Source organism: Taeniopygia guttata, chromosome 25 (genome assembly GCF_048771995.1).
Source record: "Taeniopygia guttata chromosome 25, bTaeGut7.mat, whole genome shotgun sequence".
In the NCBI taxonomy this organism is placed as follows: domain Eukaryota; kingdom Metazoa; phylum Chordata; class Aves; order Passeriformes; family Estrildidae; genus Taeniopygia; species Taeniopygia guttata.
The window spans coordinates 6,248,838-6,273,265 of NC_133050.1; the positions used below are offsets into that span (position 1 = coordinate 6,248,838).

General features: G+C 46.7%; 2 protein-coding genes and 1 non-coding gene across 8 annotated transcripts; all 3 read right to left on the reverse strand.

The window, feature by feature from the left end:
* Window positions 1–3,584: 3,584 nt before the first annotated feature.
* RIT1 (Ras like without CAAX 1) lies at window positions 3,585–10,591 on the reverse strand. Its single transcript, XM_002195745.7, has 5 exons — window positions 10,404–10,591; window positions 10,035–10,091; window positions 7,846–7,919; window positions 6,810–7,001; window positions 3,585–5,488 (listed from the first exon to the last, which is right to left on the reverse strand). The coding sequence occupies exons 1-5, from the start codon at window positions 10,498–10,500 to the stop codon at window positions 5,258–5,260; spliced, it is 651 nt and encodes a 216-aa protein (XP_002195781.1). The 5' UTR covers window positions 10,501–10,591; the 3' UTR covers window positions 3,585–5,257.
* Window positions 10,592–11,439: 848 nt separating this feature from the next.
* KHDC4 (KH domain containing 4, pre-mRNA splicing factor) lies at window positions 11,440–24,214 on the reverse strand. Of its 6 annotated transcripts, none has more exons than XM_041721052.2 (14): window positions 24,078–24,214; window positions 23,760–24,000; window positions 22,801–22,923; window positions 21,682–21,761; window positions 21,135–21,187; window positions 19,791–19,954; window positions 19,213–19,424; window positions 18,745–18,805; window positions 17,843–17,900; window positions 16,769–17,022; window positions 15,771–15,929; window positions 14,665–14,777; window positions 13,672–13,763; window positions 11,440–12,682 (listed from the first exon to the last, which is right to left on the reverse strand). In XM_041721052.2, the coding sequence occupies exons 1-14, from the start codon at window positions 24,122–24,124 to the stop codon at window positions 12,483–12,485; spliced, it is 1,857 nt and encodes a 618-aa protein (XP_041576986.1). In that variant the 5' UTR covers window positions 24,125–24,214; the 3' UTR covers window positions 11,440–12,482. The 6 variants fall into 6 exon arrangements, 4 of the variants coding, with proteins under 4 accessions (XP_041576986.1, XP_041576985.1, XP_041576984.1 ...); XM_041721051.2 differs by having other exon boundaries at window positions 15,771–15,926; window positions 22,801–22,929; XM_041721050.2 differs by having other exon boundaries at window positions 22,801–22,929.
* On the reverse strand, window positions 19,489–19,615 carry LOC115498530 (small Cajal body-specific RNA 4). Its single transcript, XR_003963827.1, has one exon.
* Window positions 24,215–24,428: the final 214 nt, after the last annotated feature.

The following is a 24,428-nucleotide window of genomic DNA, read 5'->3' on the forward strand; positions in this document are numbered from 1 at the left end:
CGTGGGCAACAACCAACAGCACTGAAAACTCCTCAGCCCAGCCCAAAGCAGTCAGTCAGCTGCATTAATTGGGTATAATTTGGTTTAATTTGATATAATTTGGGTTGATTTGGTAGAATTTGGTGGCATAGGCAAAAGAGAAGTAAAAAAAGCAAATATCTTTTTCCATTCATCAATCAGTGAAATCTTTCCCATTATTCCTTTTATCTCTCAGTGCTGGTTTAATCCACCAGCAGACCCAAAGATTGTTGGGAAAAACAAATCCCTCATTTTTCTCCATTTTCTGGAAAGACAAATCCCTCCTTTTTCCCCATTTTCTGGAAAGACAAATCCCTCCTTTTTCTCCATTTTCTGGAAAGACAAATCCCTCTTTTTCCCCATTTTCTGGAAAGACAAATCCCTCCTTTTTCCCCATTTTCTGGAAAGACACATCCCTCCTTTTCCCCATTTTCTGAAAAGACAAATCCCTCCTTTCCCCACATTTTCTGGAAAGACAAATCCCTCCTTTTTCCCAATTATTTGGAAAGAAAATCCCTCCTTTTCCCCCATTTTCTGGAAAGACAAATCCCTCCTTCCTCCCCACTTTTTGAAAAGAAAATCCTTCATTTTTCTCCATTCCAACGTTTGGCTCAGGAGCAGCAGCCACAGAAGGTATAATTTCAAATATAATTTCAAATATAAATATAATAACAAAACCACCAGGACCCAGCAGGATCCTGCAGGTAACCAATGACCCAGCCTGGAGATAATCAGGGTGGCCTAAATGTGACCTGCCAGGACCCAAAAAAAATGAGAGAGGGATTATCCAGAAGTGCCAAGGACACAGGGAATGGTTTCACAGATGGTGGAAGGTGTCCCTGCCCATGAAACTGGGTAAGTTTTAAATTCTATTTCAATCCAAACCATTCCATAATCCTATAAGAGAATTCCCCCCACCAAAAACCCCCTCGCACCTAAACTGGGGTGGGGGTTAATGAGCTCCTGAGCTCATTAATCTTTGAACATTTGGGATTAAATCCATTAAAACAGATTTTTCAGGGCTGCCCCCGGATCCCTGGCAGTGCCCAAGGCCAGGCTGGACAGTGACATTTGTCCCTGCCATGGCAGGGGTGGCACTGGGTGGGATTTAAGGCCCTTCCATCCCTTTGGCTGATTTATCAGGGCAATAAACAGAATTATTGAGCAGTTGGCAGAAACTATTCAGCCCAAGTGCACAGTCACCGATTGTCTTCTCCTTGTGCAGAATGTGGAAGGGAATTTCTCTTCACCGCTCTCTGCTTGACTCCAGCGCTGCAGGCCTTTCAAAAGCGGCGGGTTTCAGTCTCTTACCCCCTTCAGCCGGACAGAAACAAAAGGATTTGCATCATAAAAGGAAGGAAAAAGAAAGGGAAAAAGTGTGAACGGAATGGGTTCGACAGGGCGTGAAAAGCGGGATGGTTTTGTGGAGAGTGTGGAAGCTCAGCAGCTCAGGCCCTGCTCGATTCCCACCTCCCCTGGCCGTGCTGCTGAGCAGCGGGGTCCTCCTTCCTCTCCTCCTCCTCCACCTCTTCCTCCTTCTCCTCCTCCATCCTCCTTCTCCTCTTCTTCCTCCTTCTCCTCCTCCATCCTCCTTCTCCATCCTCCTCCTCCTCCATCCTCCTTCTTCTTCTCATCCTCCTCCATCCTCCTCCTCCTCCATCCTCCTTCTTCTTCTCATCCTCCTCCATCCTCCTCCTCCTCTTCCTCCTTCTCCTCCTCCATCCTCCTCCTCCTCTTCCTCCTTCTCCTCCTCCTCCTCCTCCTCCTCTTCCTCCTTCTCCTCCTCCATCCTCTCCTCCTTCTCCACCATCTCCTCCTCCTCTTCCTCCATCCTCCTTCTTCTCCTCCTCCTCCCCTTCATCCATCCTCATCCTCCATCATCTCCTCCTCCTCCATCTCCTCTTCCTCCTCCTCTATCCTTCTCCATCCTCCTCCTCCTCCATCCTCCTTCTTCTCCTCCTTCTCCATCCTCCTCCTCCTCTTCCTCCTTCTCCTCCTTCATCCTCTCCTCCATCTCCTCCTCCTCTTCCTCCATTCTCCTTCTTCTCCTCCATCTCCTCCTCCTCTTCCTCCTTCTCTTCCTCCTCCTTCCTCTCCTCCTCCTCCTCCTCTTCCTCCTTCTCCTCCATCTCCTCCTCCTCTTCCTCCATCCTTCTTCTTCTCCTCCTCCTCCCCCTCATCCATCCTCATCCTCCATCATCTCCTCCTCCTCCATCCTCCTCCTTCTTCTCCTCCTTCTCCATCCTCCTCCTCCTCTTCCTCCTTCTCCTCCTCCATCCTCCTTCTTCTTCTCCTCCTCCATCCTCCTCCTCCTCCTTCTCCTCCTCCTCCTTCTTCTTCTCCTCCTTCTCCTCCTCCATCCTCCTTTTTCTTCTCCTCCTCCTCCATCCTCCTTCTTCTCCTCCTCCTTCTCCATCCTCCTCCTCCTCTTCCTCCTTCTCCTCCTCCATCCTCCTCCTCCATCCTCCTTCTTCTCCTCCTTCCTCTCCTCCTCCTCCTCCTCCTTCTTCTCCTCCTCCTCCTCCTCCATCTCCTCCTCCTCTTCCTCCATCCTCCTTCTTCTCCTCCTTCTCCATCCTCATCCTCCTCCTCCATCTCCTCCTCCTCCTCTATCCTCCATCCTCCTCCTCCTCTTCCTCCTTCTCCTCCTCCATCCTCTCCTCCTCCTTCTTCTCCTCCTTCTCCTCCATCTCCTCCTCCTCTTCCTCCATCCTCCTTCTTCTCCTCCTCCATCCTCTTCCTCTATCCTCCTTGTTCTCCTCCTCCTCCCCCTCATCCATCCTCATCCTCCATCATCTCCTCCTCCTCCATCTCCTCTTCCTCCTTCTCCTCTATCCTTCTCCATCCTCCTCCTCTTCCTCCTTCTCCTCCTCCATCCTCTCCTCCTCCTTCTTCTCCTCCATCTCCTCCTCCTCTTCCTCCATCCTCCTTCTTCTCCATCCTCATCCTCCTCCATCTCCTCCTCCATCTCCTCTTCCTCCTTCTCCTCCATCCTTCTCCATCCTCCTCATCCTCCTCCATCTTCCTCCTTCTCCTCCTCCTCCTCTTCCATCCTCCTCCATCCATCCTCCTCCACCTCTTCCTCCTTCTTCTCCTCCTCCTCCTCTTCCTCCATCCTCTCTTCCTCCATCTCCATCTCCTCCTCCTCCTCCCTCCTGGACGACATGAGGACACTACAGGAGAATTATTTCAGAGAGGGGATTTTTAAGCCCGATAGAAAATTTATATATTTGGTATTTCTACGTAAACTTGGAGAGAAGAAATTAATTAGAAATTTTATAGAATAAGGCAGCCATTGTTGAGAGAGAAACAGAATTAAAAATAAGTTTTAAAGGATAGTTTTGTAAATAAGATTAGATAATTTTGGAAAAATAGAATTAAGAAAGATGTACCGTAGTAGGATTTTACCAGAGGTAATTTTAGATGATAAAATGTTCATATTTCAACAAATCAGCACCAGACTCACAGAATTTTTAGGCTTTGCACCACTTAAATACCATTTTTTTGTGTCACAGCACTCTCAGGATGAGCAACCCCACCACAGACCGACACATCCAGTGCAAAGGTTTGTATTAAAAATTATATATATTGTGTCAAATAAAAGGATTGTTCTGTGTACAAATTTATACATGACGAAAAATAAAACTCTTTGAATAACACTGCGTAAAAAAAAAAAAAGACAAAAAAAAAAGTGAAAAAAGTGCTGGCTGCTGTTCTGCCCTACAAATTCTAGAAGCAACGGGCATTAGTAAACACCTAAACTGCACCTAAAATTCCATTTTTTAGGGGTGAAAATAGTCCTGTACAGCATTCAGCGCCTCTGCTGTGCTCTGAGAGCTGATGGAAATTTTAAGGAAAAGCACTGGGAAATGCATCATCACCATCAGGCCCCAGCTCTGCAACACCTGACAGAGCCAAAAATGCTTTGGAGCCACTTCTTAGCTCATTCCTCCTCCTCTTCCTCCAGTTTTTGGCTTTTAATCTGAGTTTTAGACAGCTTTTAATCCAAAAATGAGAACATCAGTGATGGCTGCTCACACAGGAAGGGGGAAGAGTCTGAAATTCTGAACAATCTGAATTTTCCTTCAGCCTCTTCCAAGCCAATTTTTGATTGTGTGATTGCTGCCAGAGCAGCACAGCACTGGGAGGAGATGAGAAATGGAAACCAATTTAAATGTTAAACAAAGTAAATATAAGATGCAGCCCCTGCCACACTTCTCTTCTGTTTAAGTCTTCCACAAAGAAAATATTCTTCAAACCAACAGGCACAGGATTTCCATCCCTGTCTTAGGTAATAAGGAGGTTTTTTTACATATATATATATATATATTTTTTTTTATCCTCACTTCCTTTACCATCTCTTTTCCACCTGGGTTTTCAGTTTGGGTGGCACTGCCAGTGCAGCACAGATAGATCACTTCAGTCTAATTAGCTCTTTCAAAATGAAGGATTCCAGGCACTTGGTGCAGAAAAGCTGCTGAGTTACCCAGCTGTGATCTGTCCTGTTGTTAAACAGCAAAATCCAGAGGATTTTGGAGGTGTTTAAAGGACTGAATGCTCTGCTCTGGCTCACAGGGTGGTGCTGGCTCACAGGTTGGACTTGCTGATGTCAGAATTCTTTCCAGTTGAAATTATTCTGTGATTCTGGCTTGTTTATGTCCCACCTACAGTAATAATAATTTCCAGTTGAAATTATTCTGTGATTCTGGCTTGTTTCTATCACTGCTGGTGAACTGATCACTTGGATGAGCTTGCACACAAATATTCCACTTCAGTTTTCCTGGAAAGAAATCTGTCCCATGAGGGCACAAGAAATTTGGTGACCTCCAAGGCCATAATTCTCACACTGTGGGCTGTTGTTGTGGAGAGCAGCAAAATCCTCTTTTCCAACTGGGAAAAACCACAGATTCAGTGAGGCTGGGTCCAACTGCAGCAATGCTTTGCACAGTTCAGCTCCCAGAGTGCTGTGACCAAACACTCCAAAGTGCAAGGCCACAAACCCACGGCCAACACCTGCTGGGTCCAGTAAAAAAAATGACAACAAACAAAGTACAACTGTCACTGGGTGTGAAGTTCAACCCCCAGAATCAAGGCAACATGGTTCTAAACAAAAACAACGGGCAGAGGCAGCCATTCCCTCACAAAGTCCCCTCAGGTGTCACCTCTCAGCGTTGTCACCGAGCTCCTTTGGCTACAAAAGGTCACAGCTTTTGTCCTGTTGTGCAAAGGAATTTTCTCTTCAAGTGACCGAATCCTTCTTCCTCCTAAAGGGGGACTTGAGTCTTTTCCAGACGCTGCTTTTGGGCTTGGATTTCTTCTCCATGGCCATCACGGCCTCCTTCTCCTTGCGGCGGATCTCGCGCACCAGCGCGTGGAAAACGTCGTCGATGTAGTAGCGGAACGCGGCCGACGTCTCGAAGAAGGGGCAGCTGAACTCCCGGGCCAAGGCAGAGCCTTCCTCCTTGGACACCTGGAAAATGAGTTCACACCCTGGTCAGGGAAGCCAAACCCCAGGAGTTTATTCCTTTGCCTGTTTTGCTCTCTGTCCCTCTGTGTGAACACTCCAAGTCCCAGCAAAGATCATTTCCACCAAGCTCCAAAGGTTTCCCATGCTAAGACAGAGCCTTCCTTTTCAGACACATGGAAAATTAGTGGTCAGGGAACCTAAACCTCAGGATTTTATTCCTTTCTCTTTCTCTGTTTTGCTCTCTGTCCCTCTGCTCCAAGCCCCAGCACAGAACATTCCCATCAAGCTCCAATGTTTCTCCTGCTAAGGCAGAACCTTCCTCCTTGGAAAATGAGTTCACACCCTGGTCAAGGAAGAAAACCCCAGGAGTTTATTCCTTTGCCTTTCCCTGTTTTGCACTCTGTCCCTCTGTGAGGGCACTCCGAGCCTCAGCACAGATAAATTCCACCCAGCCCCAAAGGTTTCCAAAGGATTGATTCCGCCCAAACCCATGGAGAAGAAGGTGAAGAAGCAGGACCAGCCTCCACCCTAAAACCTCAATCTTGTTTTAGATGTATTACTATATTCCAAAACCTTAAACTCTAAGTTCTTTACTATGTGATATTATATTCTTCTATTCAAACTACACACTCCTAATGTCAGTTTTATTATTCAAATTTGGAAGTTTTCTCCACGTCTCAGGTGAAATGCAGCGTCCTCTTGCTCTGTCAGCACAGAAAGTCAAAAATGTGGACAAAAATTCTCAGTAACCAGAGATACAACAGACTTTGTTTCACTTAAACTCTGAGTTCTTTACCATGTGATATTATATACTTCTGCTTGAAGTACACACTCCTAATCTCAGTTCTATTATTCAATTTTGGAAGTTTTATCCATGGCCTCAGGTGAAATGGACTGTTCTCTTGTTCTGCCAGCACAGAAAGTCTAAAATTCTCATTAACCTGTGTCCCAACAAACTTTGTTTCACTTAAACTCTGAGTTCTTTACCATGTGATATTACACATTTCCATTCAAACTACACACTCCTCCTCTCCATTTTATTATTCAATTTTGGAAGTTTTCTCCATAGTCTCAGATGAAATGCAGTGTTCTCTTGCTCTGTCAGCACAGAAAGCCAAAATTTCTCAGTAACCAGGGTCTCAAGAAGGAACAGACAATCCAACACACTTTGTGCCCGCTGTGATGAAAAACCTGTTTTTCAGGCACCAAACCAGCGACAACACAAAAAAAAACACACAGGGAGAAGAAAGGGACAAAACCCTGTGGTTCTGCTGCATTTCCCAGGAGGAAAAGCAGCTGGGGGAGGGCTCCTGGTGGGCCTTACCTGGCGCAGCTGGCTCAGGTCAGACTTGTTGCCCACCAGCACCACGGGCGTGTCGTCGGTGCGGCGCACGCGGTAAATGAGCTGCTTGAAGTCGCGCACCTCGTGGAAGCTGCGCCGGTCCGTGATGGAGTAGCAGATGATGAAACCCTCGCCAGCCCTCATGTACTGGTCCCTCATGGCTGTGAATTCTGCCTGGAAACACACATTTGTGCCATTTTAGTTCCACTAATTGGAATTTTGGAGGAGTGTGTACTTGTTGACAGAGTGATTAAATTATTCTTTGTCTGCTCAAAAAGCCCAGAAGTTTCTCTCCTCACCTCATGACGTTTTGGACTTCACATTTCTCTCCCTCTCAGGATTTTTCATAGAGGAGCACAGACAGAAATGAAAGGGAAAACAATTTCTATTTCTGCTCCTTGCTTTTCCCATGTGGAATGTGTTTGGAGAATTGTTTACCTGGGGTGTTGCTTGGTTGGATTTTGATGAGGATTGTTTGAGCCTGGTGGCCAATCCAACCCAATCCAATCCAATCCAACCCAATCCAACCCAATCCAACCCAACCCAACCCAATCCAATCCAATCCAATCCAATCCAACCCAACCCAATCCAATCCAATCCAATCCAATCCAATCCAATCCAATCCAATCCAATCCAATCCAATCCAATCCAATCCAATCCAATCCAACCCACCTGGGGCTGGACTCTCCAGAGAGGGTCACGAGTTGTGTTAGAGTTAGAGAAAGTATTATGTAGATTTAGTATCTTCCTTTTTATATAGGATATTAATGTATTTTAGCATAGTTATAATAAAGAAATCATTCAGCCTTCTGAATTGAGTCAGACATTGTCATTTCTTCCCATTGGGTTCACCTGCATTTACAATAATAATTCACTCCTGAGAAGCAACAGAGCTCCAAGCCCCAGTTTGGAATATAAAAAATAAAAAAACAAACCAAAACATTCTTTATGCAGGATTTCTGTCCTCACACCTGATCATTACAGAATGCTTCCCATTCACCTGGGATTACTCACACACCTGTCCTGCTGTGTCCAAAATATCCAGGTTGGCAGGTTCGTCATCGATGCGAATCCGGATTTTATAGGCGTCCTCTGGATCCCAGGACATGAGAAAGATTGGGAAACAAGCACAGCACTCATCAGCTCACAAAGAAAAAGCTACCCCAAAACCACCCAGCCTGCCAGGAGCGCTGGACTACCTCAGTCTGAGCTTTGTTTCGGTTAAATGAAGTTAAATTTCTAATTGTTCTGGTGTGATTTAACATTTCATGTGTGAAAATCGTCGGCACACAGCCCAGAAATTCATTTTGGTCACCTTGGTGGAAAACACAAAGGAGTAACATTTTGTTTTCCTCAAAGCCAGAAAAGATCTGTGGTTCAAGAGAAGAACTGGTCACCAACAACTGCTGATTTCTTAGAATATATGTAATTTCTTAGAATTATAAGAATTCTAAGCATATCAGCAAAATTCTAAGCATATCAGCAAAATATATGAAACATTATATATGTTTCATATATATATATAAAACATATAATATGTTTCATTCATAAATGTTATACAGGTAAATATAATTATATATGTAAATATTATTTATTATAAACACCATATAAAAATGATCTGTCTATCAATATATAAATACACAAATATTCTGTCCCTCTCAGTCAGCACTCCCACACTTTAAGAACTCATTCTCAGCAAGAATTTGGCTTTTTTACCCTCAACTTTTCCTTCCACTGGGTAACTGTTGGTTCAGGTTTCTCCTGGAGATGCTGCTGAGGTTCTACAGCACCAGAGTGAGTTGTTGAGCATTCCACCCCTCTCAATTTCTCAAACACAGGGAAGAATTTGGCATGACAAGTGAACAGCAAAGAGCTGATCACAGCACAGGGTCAGGAATTTGTGAGCAGACAGCTAAAAATGGCTCAGCAGCAGTTTCAAACCCTGGCTGCCAACACAGACAGACATGGACAGGGACACACAGGGACAGACTGGGATGGACAGGGACGGACTGGGATGGACAGGGACACACAAGGACAGACTGGGATGGACAGGGACACACAGGGATGGACAGGGACAGACAGGGATGGACAGGGATGGACAGGGACAGCCAGGGATGGACAGGGACAGACTGGGACACACAGGGATGGACAGGGATGGACAGGGACACACAGGGATGGACAGGGACAGACTGGGATGGACAGGGACAGAAAGGGACAGCCACGGATGGACAGGGATGGACTGGGATGGACAGGGACAGCCAGGGATGGACAAGGACACACAGGGACACACAGGGACAGGCAGGGACAGACTGGGATGGACAGGGACAGACTGGGACACACAGGGACAGACTGGGATGGACAGGGATGGACAGGGACACACAGGGATGGATAGGGACAGACTGGGACACACAGGGACAGCCAAGGACAGACTGGGATGGACAGGGACAGAAAGGGACAGCCAGGGATGGACAGGGACAGCCAGGGATGGATAGGGACAGCCAGGGACAGACTGGGATGGACAGGGACAGAAAGGGACAGCCAGGGATGGACAGGGACGGACTGGGATGGACAGGGACAGCCAGGGATGGACAGGGAAACACAGGGACAGCCAGGGACAGACTGGGATGGACAGGGACAGACTGGGATGGACAGGGATGGACTGGGACACACAGAGACACCCACAGAAATCCAGAGACACCCAGGGACACCTGAGGACACCCAGGAACACATAGAGGCACCCAGGGACACTCAGAGACACCCAAGGACACCCAGGGACACCCAGGGACGCTCAGGGACACCAGGGACACTCAGAGACACCCAGGAACACTCAGAGACACCCAGGGACAGCCAGGGCTGAGGCCCCTCTCAGCTGGGGCTCCTCTCCACTCCTCTCCAGGCTGAGCAGCCCCAGCTCCCTCAGCCTTTCCTGGGCAGGGACCCTCCAAAGCCCTTCAGCATCTCTGTCCCCCTTCAGGAGCTCCCTGGCCCTGCTGTGCTGAGGCTCCCAGAGCTGGACACGGCACTCCAGAGGTTCAGCACTCCCTGGATCCCTCCCTGACCTGCTGGGAATGCTCGTCCTGATGAGTGATCAAAGATCCATCTCCAGCCAGATTTACAGATATCTTACAATTGAATACTTTAAAGCAATGGACAGCTAGAGCTTGACCTGCCAAGGGAACGAATCAACAGAAAATACATTTTCCTCACCGATGGTGGGGTCGTGGTCCTCTGGGAAGCGGTGACTGATGAACTGCATGGTCATGGCTGGAAGACAAACCGGGCAACAACTGAGCAGCTCAGCCACGGCACAGAACCCAACCGAGCGCGGGGACCGCAACCGGCCCGGGGATGCTCCGCCCGTGCCCAGGCGGGACCAGCTCCGGGATGCGGCCGGAGGCGGAAGGCGATGACCGGGACAGCCCGGGATGGGTCGGGACAGCTCGGGAGGAGCCGGGACAGCTCGGCAGGGACACCCCGGGAGGATCAGGAAGGGTCGGCTCCTCTCGGGAGGAGCGGCACCGCGCCCAGAACGGGGCTCTGGTCCGGGAACGCGGCTCCCCCCGGCCCCGCACTCACCGCTCTTGCCGACGCCGCCCGCGCCCAGCATCACCAGTTTGTACTCCCGGGACTGTCCCGGGCCGCCGCCGCCGCCCGGGCGGGCTCCGGGATCCATCGCCGGCCCCTCAGCGCCGCCCCGGCCCCGCTCCAGCGACACCAAAATGGCGGCGGCGCCTCCGCCTCAGCGCCCGCGCGGGCCCGCCCCGGCCGCGCGCGCAGCGGGCGGGAGCGACGGCGGCTCGGCGGGGACACAATGCGGCGGGACGGGACAGCGCGGGACACAACCGGGACATGGCGGGGATACACCGGGACACAGCGGGGACACAACGGGGATACACAACGGGGATACACCGGGACACAACCGGGACATGGCGGGGACAGGATGGGAGACGGCGGGGACACAACGGGGCGGGACGGGACAACGCGGGACACAACCGGGACATGGCGGGGATACACCGGGACACGGCGGGGACACAACGGGATACACCGGGACACAACCGGGACACGGCGGGGACACAACGGGACACAACCGGGACACAACCGGGACATGGCGGGGATACACCGGGACACGGCGGGGACACAACGGGGATACACCGGGACACAGTGGGGACAGCACGGGACACAACCGGGACATGGCGGGGACAGCACGGAACAGGACGGGGAAACAACGGGATACACCGGGACACAACCGGGACACGGCGGGGACAGGACACGGTGGGGACACAATGGGACACACCGGGGATACAACGGGACACACCGAGGACATGATGGGACACACCGGGGACACAACGGGACACCCTCCAGACCCGCACCCCCTCAGCCCCGGGACTCCCCTCCCGCTCCCCCTTCCAGCCTGCGACTCCTTCCCCCATCCCCAATCCCCAGAGCTCCCCCCAGCCCCGGCCCCTCCACCCCCGGAGGTCCCCCCCGATCCTTGGGGACCCCCAGTCCCGGCTCCCCTCCCATCCCCGAGGGCTCCACCAGCCCCGGGGCTCTCCCAGCCCAGCATCTCCCTCCTCCAAACCTTGCTCCAACCTCAAAGCAGCAGCAGGGAGCAGAATATTTATACATTTATTTATAATGAAAGTATGGTTCTAATTATTTACAACACGTCAGAAAGCTGAGGTTTGTACAGGTGAGCCCCTCCTCAAAACCTGTCCCAAAAACTGCCCCATGCCTTGGAGCAGCCCCTGCTCTGCTCAAGAGTCCTGTCTGCACCAGCCCACCCCACTCAGCCCCCAGTGCAGTTCGTGTCCAAAACAGTCCAGAAACAACGATCCAAAAATTCATTCTCAGGTTCTGCACATGAGGGAGGAGCTGATGCCTTTGGGAAACCACCGTGGAACCTTCTGGCTCTGGTGGAATCCAGTGAATGAGGGAAGAGAGGGGGTGAGCCTCTGGAAAAGGAATTGCTGCTGGGTTGGTGAGAGTCCTGGGGTGACTGGAAATATTTCAGCACTAGGGCTGTAGTGCCAAGTCCACCTGGAGCAAAGTGGACCTATCCAAAAACCTGAGCATCCCCCCACCCCAACATCTGCCTAGAAAGAACTTGTGGGATTGGTAAAATCACGTTTCAAAACAAAACCAAGCTGAGTTACAGGAGATGTTTGAAATAAAAACGAGACTTTTCCAAATGTGATGCTCAAGTTTTTCATGACTGCTGGTTGGGTGTTCCTTCCCTCTGGTCAAAGTCCAAAATTGAGGCTGAGTCACCAGTAGATCACTGGGGCTGAGAGCAGGAGCACTCCAAAAATGCAAATGCAGAGTGAAGTCAGTGTCACTGACTCTTCCCTTTCAGTTATCTGGGAGAAATGGAAAATATGGCCCAAGAGACTTCCCTGGTTCCTCTTTACAGCACTTCTCCCTTGCACAAGGGATTAGCCCAGTCAGGATGCTATTCCAAATACTCCTTTTTAAAACTGACAAATACACTGCCAAAATGAGGGTTTAAAAAACAATGGAGCCCTTCCAAGGGGAAACTGGCTTCTGCAAATGTAAAAACAACACGTCTTTGCCAAGTCCATTGTGGAATACACATGCATTATTGCTAGAGGGGGAAAAAACCAGATAAATGAAAACTCTTGTGTAGTTTTTTTTTCATGGTGCCATCCAGAAAGGCATCTGTTGTTTAGCTCGCTGTTGTGAGGATGGGTACTGGTACCCCAAACTCCAGCCCTGTGAAAAAGTACTTGCGTTTTTATGGCCACCGTGTTCCTCCTCTTCATCTGATGAATCTCCAGCATAGGCCACTAATCCAAAGCCCTTCTCTGCAGTTTTCATCTTCTTGGCTTGATGATCTAGGAGGGGAAAACAAAACAAGCCCCACCGCCAGCCCCCCAAGAAGGAAAAAAATAAAAACAAAACGAACAAAAAAAAAAAGAGATAAAATGCCCCAAAAAACGAGTTAATAATAATAAAAAAAGATGTTAATTGTAAATTGTTAGTTGGACACCATTTTGAGGTCACAAGGCCAATGGTCATCCAAGGTCGAAGGCCACACGAAACAGCACCAGCAACAGCCATGTGATCCATCAGAACCATGTAAGAGAACAGAGAAACAAGAAAGAAACACACAGAAAAGGTAAAGTTAGCAAATGGCTCTCAGTGAGGGCAATTTCACCCGTTAAAGAGATCAACACGTAAAGAAAAAGTAGAAATTTTGTTCAAAAGGAAGCTAACAGGAGAGCAAGATTGCAGAAGAACTAAGGTTAACCAGGCTGGGTGATGTCCCTGCAGAGCTGAAAGCCTGCAGAGTTCAAGAGCTGCAAGTCTGACCGAGTTCAAACCCTTGCTGAGTGACAGAAAAGATGAAATCCTGACAGAAATCCTGACAGCACTTGTGTTGTCTGCACTCAGAGATGTGTTCAAATCCCCACCTGAGCAGAATTCAGAATTGCCCCCATGTTCCTCAGTGCCTCTGAGGCAGCTGCTCACAATGCAAAGCCACAGCACAACCACATTCTGTGCTGCCTGATGGGTTAAATCTCCCTGTCTTTAGTCCCCCACTTAATTAAACTCCCCTCATTTCACACAGATATTTATTAAAGCTTGGAGAAGCAACCTGTGTCTATAACCACAGCAAGCACCAGTGATTTTAGAGTGATTTTAGAGTGATTTTAGAGCAGTGCAGTGTCACCTGCTTTGCACTTTGACAGAGAACAGCCAAAAAAACCCCACCAGTTCAGACATGTTAAAACCAGCACCATTTGGGAGAGGAAAATGGACTTAGAAAGGTGTTTGGGAAAGGAAACTGGACTTGCAAGGGCATTTGACCCATTGCACTCACCATGGTTGCCTGGTAAAGACCCCGCACCTTTTCTTTCTTCCGATTCCGATTTCATTCCAGTGACAGGAAAAGCTGGCGGAGGCATCAACTGCCTGTTTAAAACAATATTTTTTGTTCTTTGTTAAACCAAGCTAAGAGACAAAAGTAATAAAAATCAAATTCCTAACTCAGACCTTGGCGTGAGGAGTTGGATTTTAAATTCCCTGATTCATCCAGTGACTGTGACTGGAGTGGGTGATGGGTTCTACCTGTCCTCTCCCAAAATTCTTACTTCCAAATGGGACAGGAATGGATTGGATGGATGATGGATGGATGGATGATGGATGGATGATGGATGGATGGATGGATGGATGGATGGATGATGGATGGATGGAAGATGGATGGATGGAAGATGGATGGATGGAAGATGGAGGGATGGATGGATGGATGGATGATGGATGGATGGATGATGGATGGATGGATGGATGGATGGATGGATGGATGGATGGATGGATGGATGGATGGATGGATGATGGATGGATGGATGATGGATGGATGATGGATGGATGGATGATGGATGGATGGATGATGGATGGATGGATGGATGATGGATGGATGGATGGATGGATGGATGATGATGATGGATGGATGGATGGATGGATTCATGGATTAGAGGGGTAAGGATGGCCATATCCAAGGAGTTACAACCACAGCTCAAAGTCCAAGATGAAATTAGTAACAAGTGGTGACTTTTGAGGGTCTGTGCTGGGGCCAGTACAATGAAATGTGTGACAAAATACCAGACCCACACAAAGACTCAGGTAAGAGCACAACTGAAGCAATTTTCATTCTGTAGCATCACAAGGCAATCTTTGCATCCCTTCTCATTAAAAAAACCCAACCCAAAATACAAAATAAAAACCCCACTCGCAACCAAACAATCCCCAAGTCTCAGAAAACATGAAACACGTCTCTGAAATAAGCTTTGCATCAGAACCATGACTCCTCACTCACCTGTCCCTCTCTCTCTCCTTTCCTGAGGAACTTGCTGCCTTCGACGCCGCTCCCTCGATTTCACTCTGACTGGAGAAGCCTGTACCTAAATTAGTCATATGAATGGGTCCATGCTATGAGCAGAAAAACACACGGCATTAGCAAATCTACAACTACAACAAAAGCTACAGCTCCTTAATGATACTGTTAGGAAACCCAACGTTTCAGAGCAAACTAGCAGAAGGAATCTCTAAAGCACCACTGCTACACAAAATGCTTTCTCTTAAAATTCCTGAGGGCAGCGTGGTGGGAAACACGCCTGAGCACCACTCTGGGAAACTCCTCAGCACCTACTCCACCTTGCCAGCAGTTCAGGACAATAAAGAGAGCTGCTCCCTTCGTGGATCACCTATTACCTCCTCAGTCAGCTAATTCTGAGCACTGAACAGACCTCATGCCACAGGAATCTGCCCAAGATTCTAAAATTAACTCTAGCACACAGGCAGTTCCTTATTGCCTCTAGGCAAAGCTTTTATTAAGGGCTTTGCCTGTGGCAGGGGTGTAGCATCAGAGAAACATTTACAGACACTCCCCTTTGCTCACATGCAAATTGGAAGAACTCAAAATTATTTTTCTTAAAATCATCTAAGTATCTAGTAATTATTTTTCTTAAAATCATCTTAACTACCTAAATAAATAAGCTTTTAAACTAGGCTTCTTGAAATCCTCTCAAGTGCAACCTGCAAGGTAAACGGGAAAAACTAGAAGTTATTACATTTCCCTCCCTCAAAAAGCCCACCTAAAGACCCCAAAAATTCCAACAAACTCCCAAATAATCTCCCTTTAAGTCCCACGCTCTTGTCATGTCTGTGACCTGGATGCACCACTCGTGCTGTGGGAAGGGCTGAGGGGTGGAAAGAAGCTGGAATGAGTTAAAGGCACAGCTTTAGAGCAGTGCATCCACTCAGAGACACCAAAGTGTGAGCCCTGTGCTTTGGGACAACCCCAGTGCCCTCTGCCCTGCACAACTGCTGCAAAAACCTGTGCTGACAACAACAAAAAAAACAACCTCTGACCAACCCCTCTCTGCCTGGGTGAGGGAAGGAAAATTGCTGATTTTATTCCACCTGGTATCCCAGCAGTCCTGACTCTCTCTCATCAGGCAGTTCCTCGGTGAAACGTCTCTTTTGGCCCTGGGCATGGGGCTGGACCTGGGGCTGGCTACCAGTTGGCATGCTGGTTTTTACTGGGGCAGCAGGAAGGAAAGGAGCGCTCAGAGGACTCTGCTGGGATCAAGTTGGAGAGAAAACACGAGAAAATTTGATAATATGCATGTAAAATATTCATTCAATGCATACAAAGAAGCAGAACACACAGACAGCTTCTCTATAACTTAAAGGAAAATTTTTGTTTTACCAAAGAGGACAGGTGTAGTTTATAATATGAATATAGAACAGGAAGGATAGAATATGAATATAAAACAGGAAGGATAGATTATGAATATAGAATAGGAAGGATAGAACAAGAAGGATAGAACAGAAAGTTGATAATGTTTATATAGTTTTATATATGTTTACATAGTTTATAACATGAATATAGACTAGGAAGGATAGAATATGAATATAGAATAGGAAGGATAGAATATGAATATAGAATAGGAAGAACAGGAAGGATAGAACAGGAAGTTTGTATGTTTATATAGTTTTATATATGCTTACATAGTTTATAATATGAATATAGAATAGGAAGGATAGAATATGAATGTAGAATAGGAAGAACAGGAAGGATAGAACAGGAAAGACAGAAGAGGAAAAACGAAACAGGGAAAACAGATCAGGGAAAACAGAACAGGGAAAACAGAACAGGGAAAACAGAACAGGAAATACATAATAGGAAGCTGCCAACACAATTTAGTTGCTTAGAAAGAAGGATCAGCTAAATAATACCAAAAAACCCAAACATCCTCCCCCCCCAAAAAAAACTCAAACCCAAACAAACCAACCAACAAAAAAAAAAAAAAAAAAAACAAAAAAGGCAAAAATAAAGCACTAAATAAGAACTCCAAGAGTCTTTTCTTGGCGATGAAGTGCCCAAGCACACAGCAGAGAGCGGCCCTGGGCAGTACCTGGCCAGTGCTGGCTGGAGGCTGGACCTGAGGTATGGGGTACTGCGTGGGCACGGGTGGCACGGCCGTGGGCAGCGCTGGCAGGACCCCGGGAGCCAGGGGCACGGCAGGAGGGACCATCCCTGGCACCCCGTAGGGAGGCTGGACAGGCTGCTGGGGAGGGGGAACCACGGGATAACCAGACTGGTACCCGTTGGAAGGGTAATAGGAGGGCTGGGAAGGGACGCTGTTGATTGTGGCTGGTTGGGTGAAGCCTGGAAAGAAGGAAAAATGATATTTTAGTTTGTTGGAATCCAGGGCTTCCCTCTGGCTGCCCTGGGACCCTGGCAGGGGTCAGGAACCCCCCTGGACAGAGCCCCCAGAGACACTGTCTGTGATCTCTGTCCATGGAAATGAGTTTTCAATCTTACAGGATGAATTACAAGCTCTGTTTGATATAAGTAATAATTAAGAGTAGCACAGGTGCAAAAGTAAAATTTTAGGATTCTAGATTAGGGGTCCAAAGGGGACAAGATGGAGGAAATTGGGTGTGCCTTGTCCTTTTTCTCCTTCTTCATGCCCTCCATGTTTCACTGTGGTGTTGGCATTTTTCTGTTGGTTCAGGCTGGGGACACACTGTCCAACGTAGGTGACAGATATTGGCACGTTATTGTAAATCCAGCACAGGTAGTTTGTGGTATTTAATGTTTGTAACATCCCATTGAGAGATGTTACATTGGCACGTTATTATAAATATAGCACAGGTAGTTTCTGGTATTTAATGTTTGTAACATCCCACTGAGGGCAGAGCCCTGCAGGACAAACCTGCTGCAGGGCAGACAGAACATGTCAGAGATCAAGTTTATTCTTATACATATAAGACTATATATACATAGTATAAGAATAAACAACCTTGAAACCAGCACAGACGAATTATGACTTCTGCTTTGGCAATGGGGCAGAAAGACAGAGACTTTTTACAATCTTGGAATCATCAATACCTCAGATTCCGACATTAGTTCTGTCACAGTCACCCAAAATAATCAGTTTAATTCCAACTGGAAAAGAGGATGAAGTCTCCAAGCTGCTATTTACCTGCCAAGGGAACTGCAGTGGTTATCTGGTTCACAAATCGGGAGTACTCGGCGTGAACCTACAAAGAATTTCAAGGATTAGAGACTAAAAATAAAAATATTAACATCTATGCAATTCCCCATAACTGTGTGAGAGAATGCTGATTACAGCACACTGTGCACAAGGACAGCAATAACTCAAACATAACAATCCACCCTCCAAAACCCCTGATAATAAACATCCCCCTGATCCTACTGGCCCCTCTGGCAGATTTGTGTAAATTATGGGAATAATTTAAACAATAATTTTAATAATTACAATAAAAATTACTAGAATAATAAAATAATTTAATAATAATAATATTTAAAATAATTTACATCTATTTCATAAGAAAACTGATTACAATAGAGCCTGAGAGAATACAAAAGCTTCCAAATCTTTTTCAAAACAGATTTTGTAGCTCATACTCCATTATCTTAGTATTATATTAAGTGAAAGACTCTCCAGAACTTTCATTCATATAGGAGAAGGTGAGAAATTGAAAATTCTCTGTGTACATGTGAGAGATTTTCTAGAATTTTTTTTGCTACACCAATCACTTCATTTTTCCTAAAGCAGAGAGTGCAGTTCTGGACATCAAAGCAATGAGCAAAAAGAAGTTTTATTTATTTAGTTTGCAGTCAGACATCCCCTTGTCCTCACCCCCAGTTCTGCTCAGGAATAATTTACATTTTTTCCCCCTAAAATTCTCATCTTCCTGAGAAATTTTTATTCTCTGTACAAGAATTATACAGCAACCGTTGGAAGGAGAAACCTATGAGGAACAGACACATGAACAGCTTTGCTGAAAGCATTAAAAATTCCTTAATGCACATCCCAAAGCTACAAAAGGCTCTGAAATCTCGTATTTTTAAATTACTCACTGTTTGCAAGAGGTTCTCACACAGCTTTTTAGCAGCTGCCAAACCTTCTGGCTTTGGGTGACTGAAAAAATGCACAAAAAAAACCTCGTAAGAACAAAATTTTCTGTCAAATTTGGGAGCTCCTTTGCCCTATCACCACATGGTTACACCCTTATCACTTTAGAGACACCTCTAAAGTCAAATCAGCTTCAAAAACTTATTTCATTTGCATTAAATCAGTCCAAATTAAGAATTCCCCACAGTGATTAAAGGTTAAGACGCATTCCTTGACCAGCCAATGGGATTTTTTAAAAATGGATTTTATGGGATTTTTTTTTAATGGATTTTTAATGGGATTTTTTTAAAAATGTATTTTTATGGGATTTAAAAAAAAAATATTTTTAATGGGATTTTTTTTTTAAATGGATTTTTAATGGGATTTTTAAAAAATGGGCTTTTAATGGGATATTTTTTGGAACTCCCCCATACCTGATGTAGATGTACATGGGTTCAAAGGCTTCTCTGCCTGATGCTGGCTCTATGCAACCTGAGCCTTTCCCTCGAAGAAAGACTTTGGCACCAGTTTCAATCTGGATGTGCTGCAAGTAGGAGCAGCCAGGCCCTTCCACCTTCTCCTTCACGTTAAAGGTGGGAACAGCATGTTCCAGCCCAACAAATAACTTGTCCTGGACATAATGCATCTGTAAATGAACAGCAAAATCTTTAATATTTCACTCTAATTTCACATCTCACAGCAGAAGGGGTCAGTGTCAGATGGCACAGTGAGTCCTGTGCTTTTCTGGAAGTAGGACTGCTCTCTCCATCCTTTTTCTTTTTGGAGGCCACTGTCACCAGAGTCTCACTCTCCAGACTCAGTTTTGTTAGTCCTCCTGATTTTACAACACAACACAAAGTGGGGGTGATTTTTTTTGGGGGTGTTTTTTCATCTTTTGTGTTGTGATTTTGTTATTTTGCTTAATAAACAGCACATGACACGTCTTGTTTTGCAAAAAGCAAATTTTTTAAGCAGTGATATTCAATGAAATGCACATCAATGGATCACTCACCCCTGACTGGAATGGAGGTTTTTGGCCAACAGCTGGAGTTATCTGAGTGATAGGGGCTGGCTGGTGATAGACAGTGACTGTGGCTCCGTTGAATGTGGGGCTGGAGCCCGTGGCTGCTTTTACCACTCCATTGGTAATGATCTCTTTGATTCTGTTAACAGCTCCTGGTTGAGAGAACATGAAATTCATTCTTCTTATTATTATTATTCTTACTCATTCTTATTATTCAATCTTATCCATTCTGATTCAGCAGCCCAGAGTAACCAAACTGTGACAGGACAGGGCTGTTTTCCATATTCTGTGACAGGATTGCAGCTCCCAGTGGGGCCCAGGGTTGGAATCACAAAGGGGATCACAAAGGATCCCCAGGGATCCTGCAGCTTCCTCAGGGAGGTTTGGGCTGGATAAGGAAAAGGTTCTCAGGGAATGGGCACAGCCCTGAGGCTGCCAGAGCTCCAGGAGGGGTTGGACAATGCTCCCAGGGATGTACAGGATGGAATTTTGGGGTGTTGGACTGGGTGATCCCTATGGATCCCTTCAAGCTCAGGTATTCAGTGAAGTATCAGAATTCCTTTTTCATTTCCACCCTTGGGCCAATGTTTTAAGGTGAGGTCAGGGAGGAACAACCTCAGGCACCAGCATAGGCTGAGGGTGACCTGCTGGGGGGGATCTGATGTGTGTCACCAAGCTGGGGTGGGTGAGGAAGAGCATTCCCAGCAGGTCAGGGAGGGATCCAGGGAGTGCTGAACCTCTGGAGTGCCGTGTCCAGCTCTGGGAGCCTCAGCACAGCAGGGCCAGGGAGCTCCTGGAGGGGGACAGAGATGCTGAAGGGCTTTGGAGGGTCCCTGCCCAGGAAAGGCTGAGGGAGCTGGGGCTGCTCAGCCTGGAGAGGAGCCCCAGCTGAGAGGGGCCTCAGCCCTGGCTGTCCCTGGGTGTCTCTGAGTGTCCCTGGCTGTTCCTGGGTGTCTCTGGTGTCCCTGAGTGTCTCTGAGTATCTCTGGTGTCCCTGTGTGTCCCTGTCTGTCCCTGGGGGTCTCTGGTGTTCCTTGGTGTCCCTGGCTGTCCTCAGGTGTCCCTGAGTGTCCCTGGGGGTCCCTGAGTGTCTCCAGTGTCCCTGGGTGTCCCTGAGTGTCCCTGAGTGTCCCACTCCCCCACCTTCCTTGCAGTCAATCCAAATTTTTAATTTCCTGATGAATGCAGCACGTGGCACCTCAGGGATTTCAGAGCAGAGATCTCACCATCAATATTTGAATGGAGTCTGTTATCACCACCAAGGTGTTTATAACTCAAATCCAAGCCTTTATCACAAAAAGAGGGAGAAAAAGGAGAATATTTTGTACTCACTGTCAACCAACTCCCGTGTCTGACCCTGAACATGAAGATACAAAGGACGATCTCTGGGGAAAAAAAATAAAATATTCACTTAAACCCACAGACATCACAATAATAATGGATTCAATCTAATTATATTACAGTCATTACAAACATAAAGTCTTCCATAAAAATCTGAAATGCCCTCCAGATAACAGAATACAAATTCTTTGAGTGTTACAGGCAGAAAAGCTCTGCACTGAAAATGTCATTCAGGAGTTGATGATGACTCAGAAAAGTTACACCACTGAACAATTTAATTAGCTTGCTCACATAAATGGGTCACTAACTAAAAGCTGCAAGAAATTTGGATTTGGGAAGTTGCAGTGTTCTGTGGGGAGAAGTTGAGCACAGTGGGATGTGCCAGGGTAAGGTTGGGGTGATTATTTCAGCTGAAATAAAGCAGCTAGGAGCACCAGAATGGCCAATTTATTGAAAAACCAACCAAAAGGAACCCCAGCACTTTGTCACCTCAGGAGGGAAGAAGCAGAACCTCCAAAAAAAAAAAAGAAATACAAACCCAGGTCCCACTTTGGCTTTCTCTTCTGCAGTCATGAACCTCCCTCGAGTGGAGACAGCTGCTCCACTCAGACGACTGATCTGCAAAAAATGGACAAAGTCCAGTGATGACACACCTGCCAACAGCAAACAGAGCACACCCACAACGCCAAAATGTAAATAAATTTATTTATTTAAATAAATACATTTAAATAAGTTGCTGTAAAAAAACCCAGAAATCATTAATAAATTGCTAAAAGACTGCTGTTGGCTCTGAAGTCAATACTGATGCCTTATGAAGGCTGATTTAGAACACAGGCTGGACAGAGTTAATTAATAAAGCAGGGATTTATTAGGGGGGAAAAGTGGGAAAAAGGGGGAAAAAGGGGGGAAAAGCAGGGAAAAAGGGGAAAAAGAGGGGGAAAAAGGGGGGGAAAAAAGGGGGAAACAAGGGGGAAACAAGGGGGAAACAAGGGGGAAACAAGGGGGAAACAAGGGGGAAACAAGGGGGAAACAAGGGGGAAACAAGGGGGAAACAAGGGGGAAACAAGGGGGAAACAAGGGGGAAACAAGGGGGAAACAAGGGGGAAACAAGGGGAGGGAAAAGGAGAGGGAAAAGGAGAGGGAAAAGGGGGGAAAAAGGGGGGAAAAGGGGGGAAGAGGGAAAAAGGGGGAAAAAGGGAGAAAGGGGGGAAAAAGGGGGGGAAAGGGGGAAAAGGGGGAAAAGGGGGAAAAAGGGCGGAAGGGGGGAAAAGGGGGGGAAGGGGGGAAAGGGGGGGAGGGGGGGAAAGGGGGAAAAGGGGGAAAAAGAGAGAGAGGGAAAAAGGGGGAAAAGGGAAAAAAGGGGGAAAGGGGGGAAAAAAGGGGGAAAAAAGGGGAAAAAAAAAAAGAAAAAAAAAGGGAAAAAAAAAGAGAAAAAAAAAAGAGAAAAAAAAAGAGAAAAAAAAAAGAGAAAAAAAAAAGAGAAAAAAAAAAGAGAAAAAAAAAAGAGAAAAAAAAAGAGAAAAAAAAAAGAGAAAAAAAAAAGAGAAAAAAAAAAGAGAAAAAAAAAGAGAAAAAAAAAGAGGAAAAAAAAAGGAGGAAAAAAAAAAGGAGAAAAATGAGAAATTGTAGAGGGTTGTGGAAGGCCAGAGGGTCGTACCTCATCCTGGGTCTGGCCCCTGGTCAGCAGGTTCCTGCAGGTCAGGGGGACGTCGTTGATCTCCACCTCTGCCACCACGAGGTCATCTTTGCTTTTACTCGTGGCTGGACCTTTCCCCAGAGCCTGCAGCTTCAAAAAAAGCAGTTGCACAAGTGGGTGGAAAGCAGGAAAACAAACTAGAGAGTAAACATCCTTCTTACGTCACCCTGCTTTATTTTAAATTTCTTCTAAAAGTTCCTATGCCTTCCGATGTTTACATATTTCAACTGAGTTTTCTCACACTGTTTAAAATAATTGCAAAATAATAACAAAATAGTGATTGTTTTATATTTTTCTTTGTAGCTACAGAGAATTGATGGGCTGTTGGTTTGAGAGGTGGTGATTTCTCCTCCAATCCACTGTCATTTTACTATTACATATATATAATATATATATTTTTATATATATTATATATGTATTATAATATATTTATTTATATATTTGTAAAATATATATATATTCTGACTCTTCTATAAATATATATAGGAGAGTCAGAAAATAAAGCTGATTTTTTTAGCTTATTTTTCTTTCCTTTTACACCCCTTTCATTTATTGAAAGTAAAATTCTTACAGAGATTATGGAAAGCACGTTGGAATATTCTTGATTTGCCTCCTCACAGCCCAAATAAACACTCTGGATTTCTTTTCAGCGCATATTGATAGAATAATTAATGTTTCTGCTCTGTACATGATGTAAAACTGAGCTGTAGAATTTCACCATTTCACACTTCAGCTCTGACAGGAATCTGAGAGGACAATGAAATGTGTACTTCATCCTTCATTAATTTAGAATTAATTTAGAATGTCTGTCCAAGATCTAAACTGATCCACACTACACTCATCTTTAAAAAATATTTTAAAAATTATTTTTAAGTGCTTTTTTCGCAGGCAATTCTCTGAATCCGCGCCCACCCACCCACCTTGTCCGCCGTGCTGGGCGCCGGCTTCAGCTTCCCTTTGGCCATCAGCATCGCGTTAATCTTCGCCGCCACGGCCGCGGCCGCATCCAGCGCTCCCGAGGGCGCCGCGGAGCTCTCGGACCCGGCCACGGCGGCGCCGCCATCGCCGCCCCCACCGGGGAACGGCCGCCCGGGCAGCGGCGCGGTACCGGGGAGGAGGAAATTCGGAGCAGGGCCGGGTTGATCCCACTTGCTGCGGCGCCTGGAAAAGAGAAGGAGGGTGAGGCGCTGCTCTGAGGGGCGGCGGGACCGCCCTGAGCCGCCGCGGCCGCGCCTCACCCGCCCGCGGCCCCCGCGTCCCGCTGCGCTCCGCCGCCCGCCGACATGGCCGCCGCCGCTGCCGGCCGTCACTTCCGGTCCGCGCAGAGGCCGCTTCCGGTCGTTGCCACGACGACGGCGCGGTCGCTTCCGGTTGTTGCCATGGCGACGGCGCGGCCGCTTCCGGTTGTTGCCATGGGGGACGGATATGGCGCCGCGGGGAGGGGAGGCCGAAAATCACCGAATTTAACCCATTCCCCACGTGAAAAGCACGTGGAAAGTTTAATAAAGGAGACGAGGACACAATGATAATAAGGCAAAGGTTTTTATGGCTGAGTGCGTGTTGGGATTTAGCTAAGAGCACTCTTCGTG

Coding starts and splice junctions, on each gene's coding strand:
- RIT1 (XM_002195745.7), bottom strand. CDS start 10,500: ATGGATCCCGGAGCCCGCCCGGGCGGCGGCGGCGGCCCGGGACAGTCC. Junction 7,920..10,034: donor GGACCACGACCCCACCATCG/GTGAGGAAAATG, acceptor CCTGGGATCCAG/AGGACGCCTATAAAATCCGG. Junction 7,002..7,845: donor TTTTGGACACAGCAGGACAG/GTGTGTGAGTAA, acceptor GTGTGTTTCCAG/GCAGAATTCACAGCCATGAG.
- KHDC4 (XM_041721050.2), bottom strand. CDS start 24,124: ATGTCGGCGGGCGGCGGAGCGCAGCGGGACGCGGGGGCCGCGGGCGG. Junction 21,762..22,800: donor GGGGCCAGACCCAGGATGAG/GTACGACCCTCT, acceptor CATTTTTTGCAG/ATCAGTCGTCTGAGTGGAGC. Junction 21,188..21,681: donor AAAGCCAAAGTGGGACCTGG/GTTTGTATTTCT, acceptor TTTTTTCCCCAG/AGATCGTCCTTTGTATCTTC.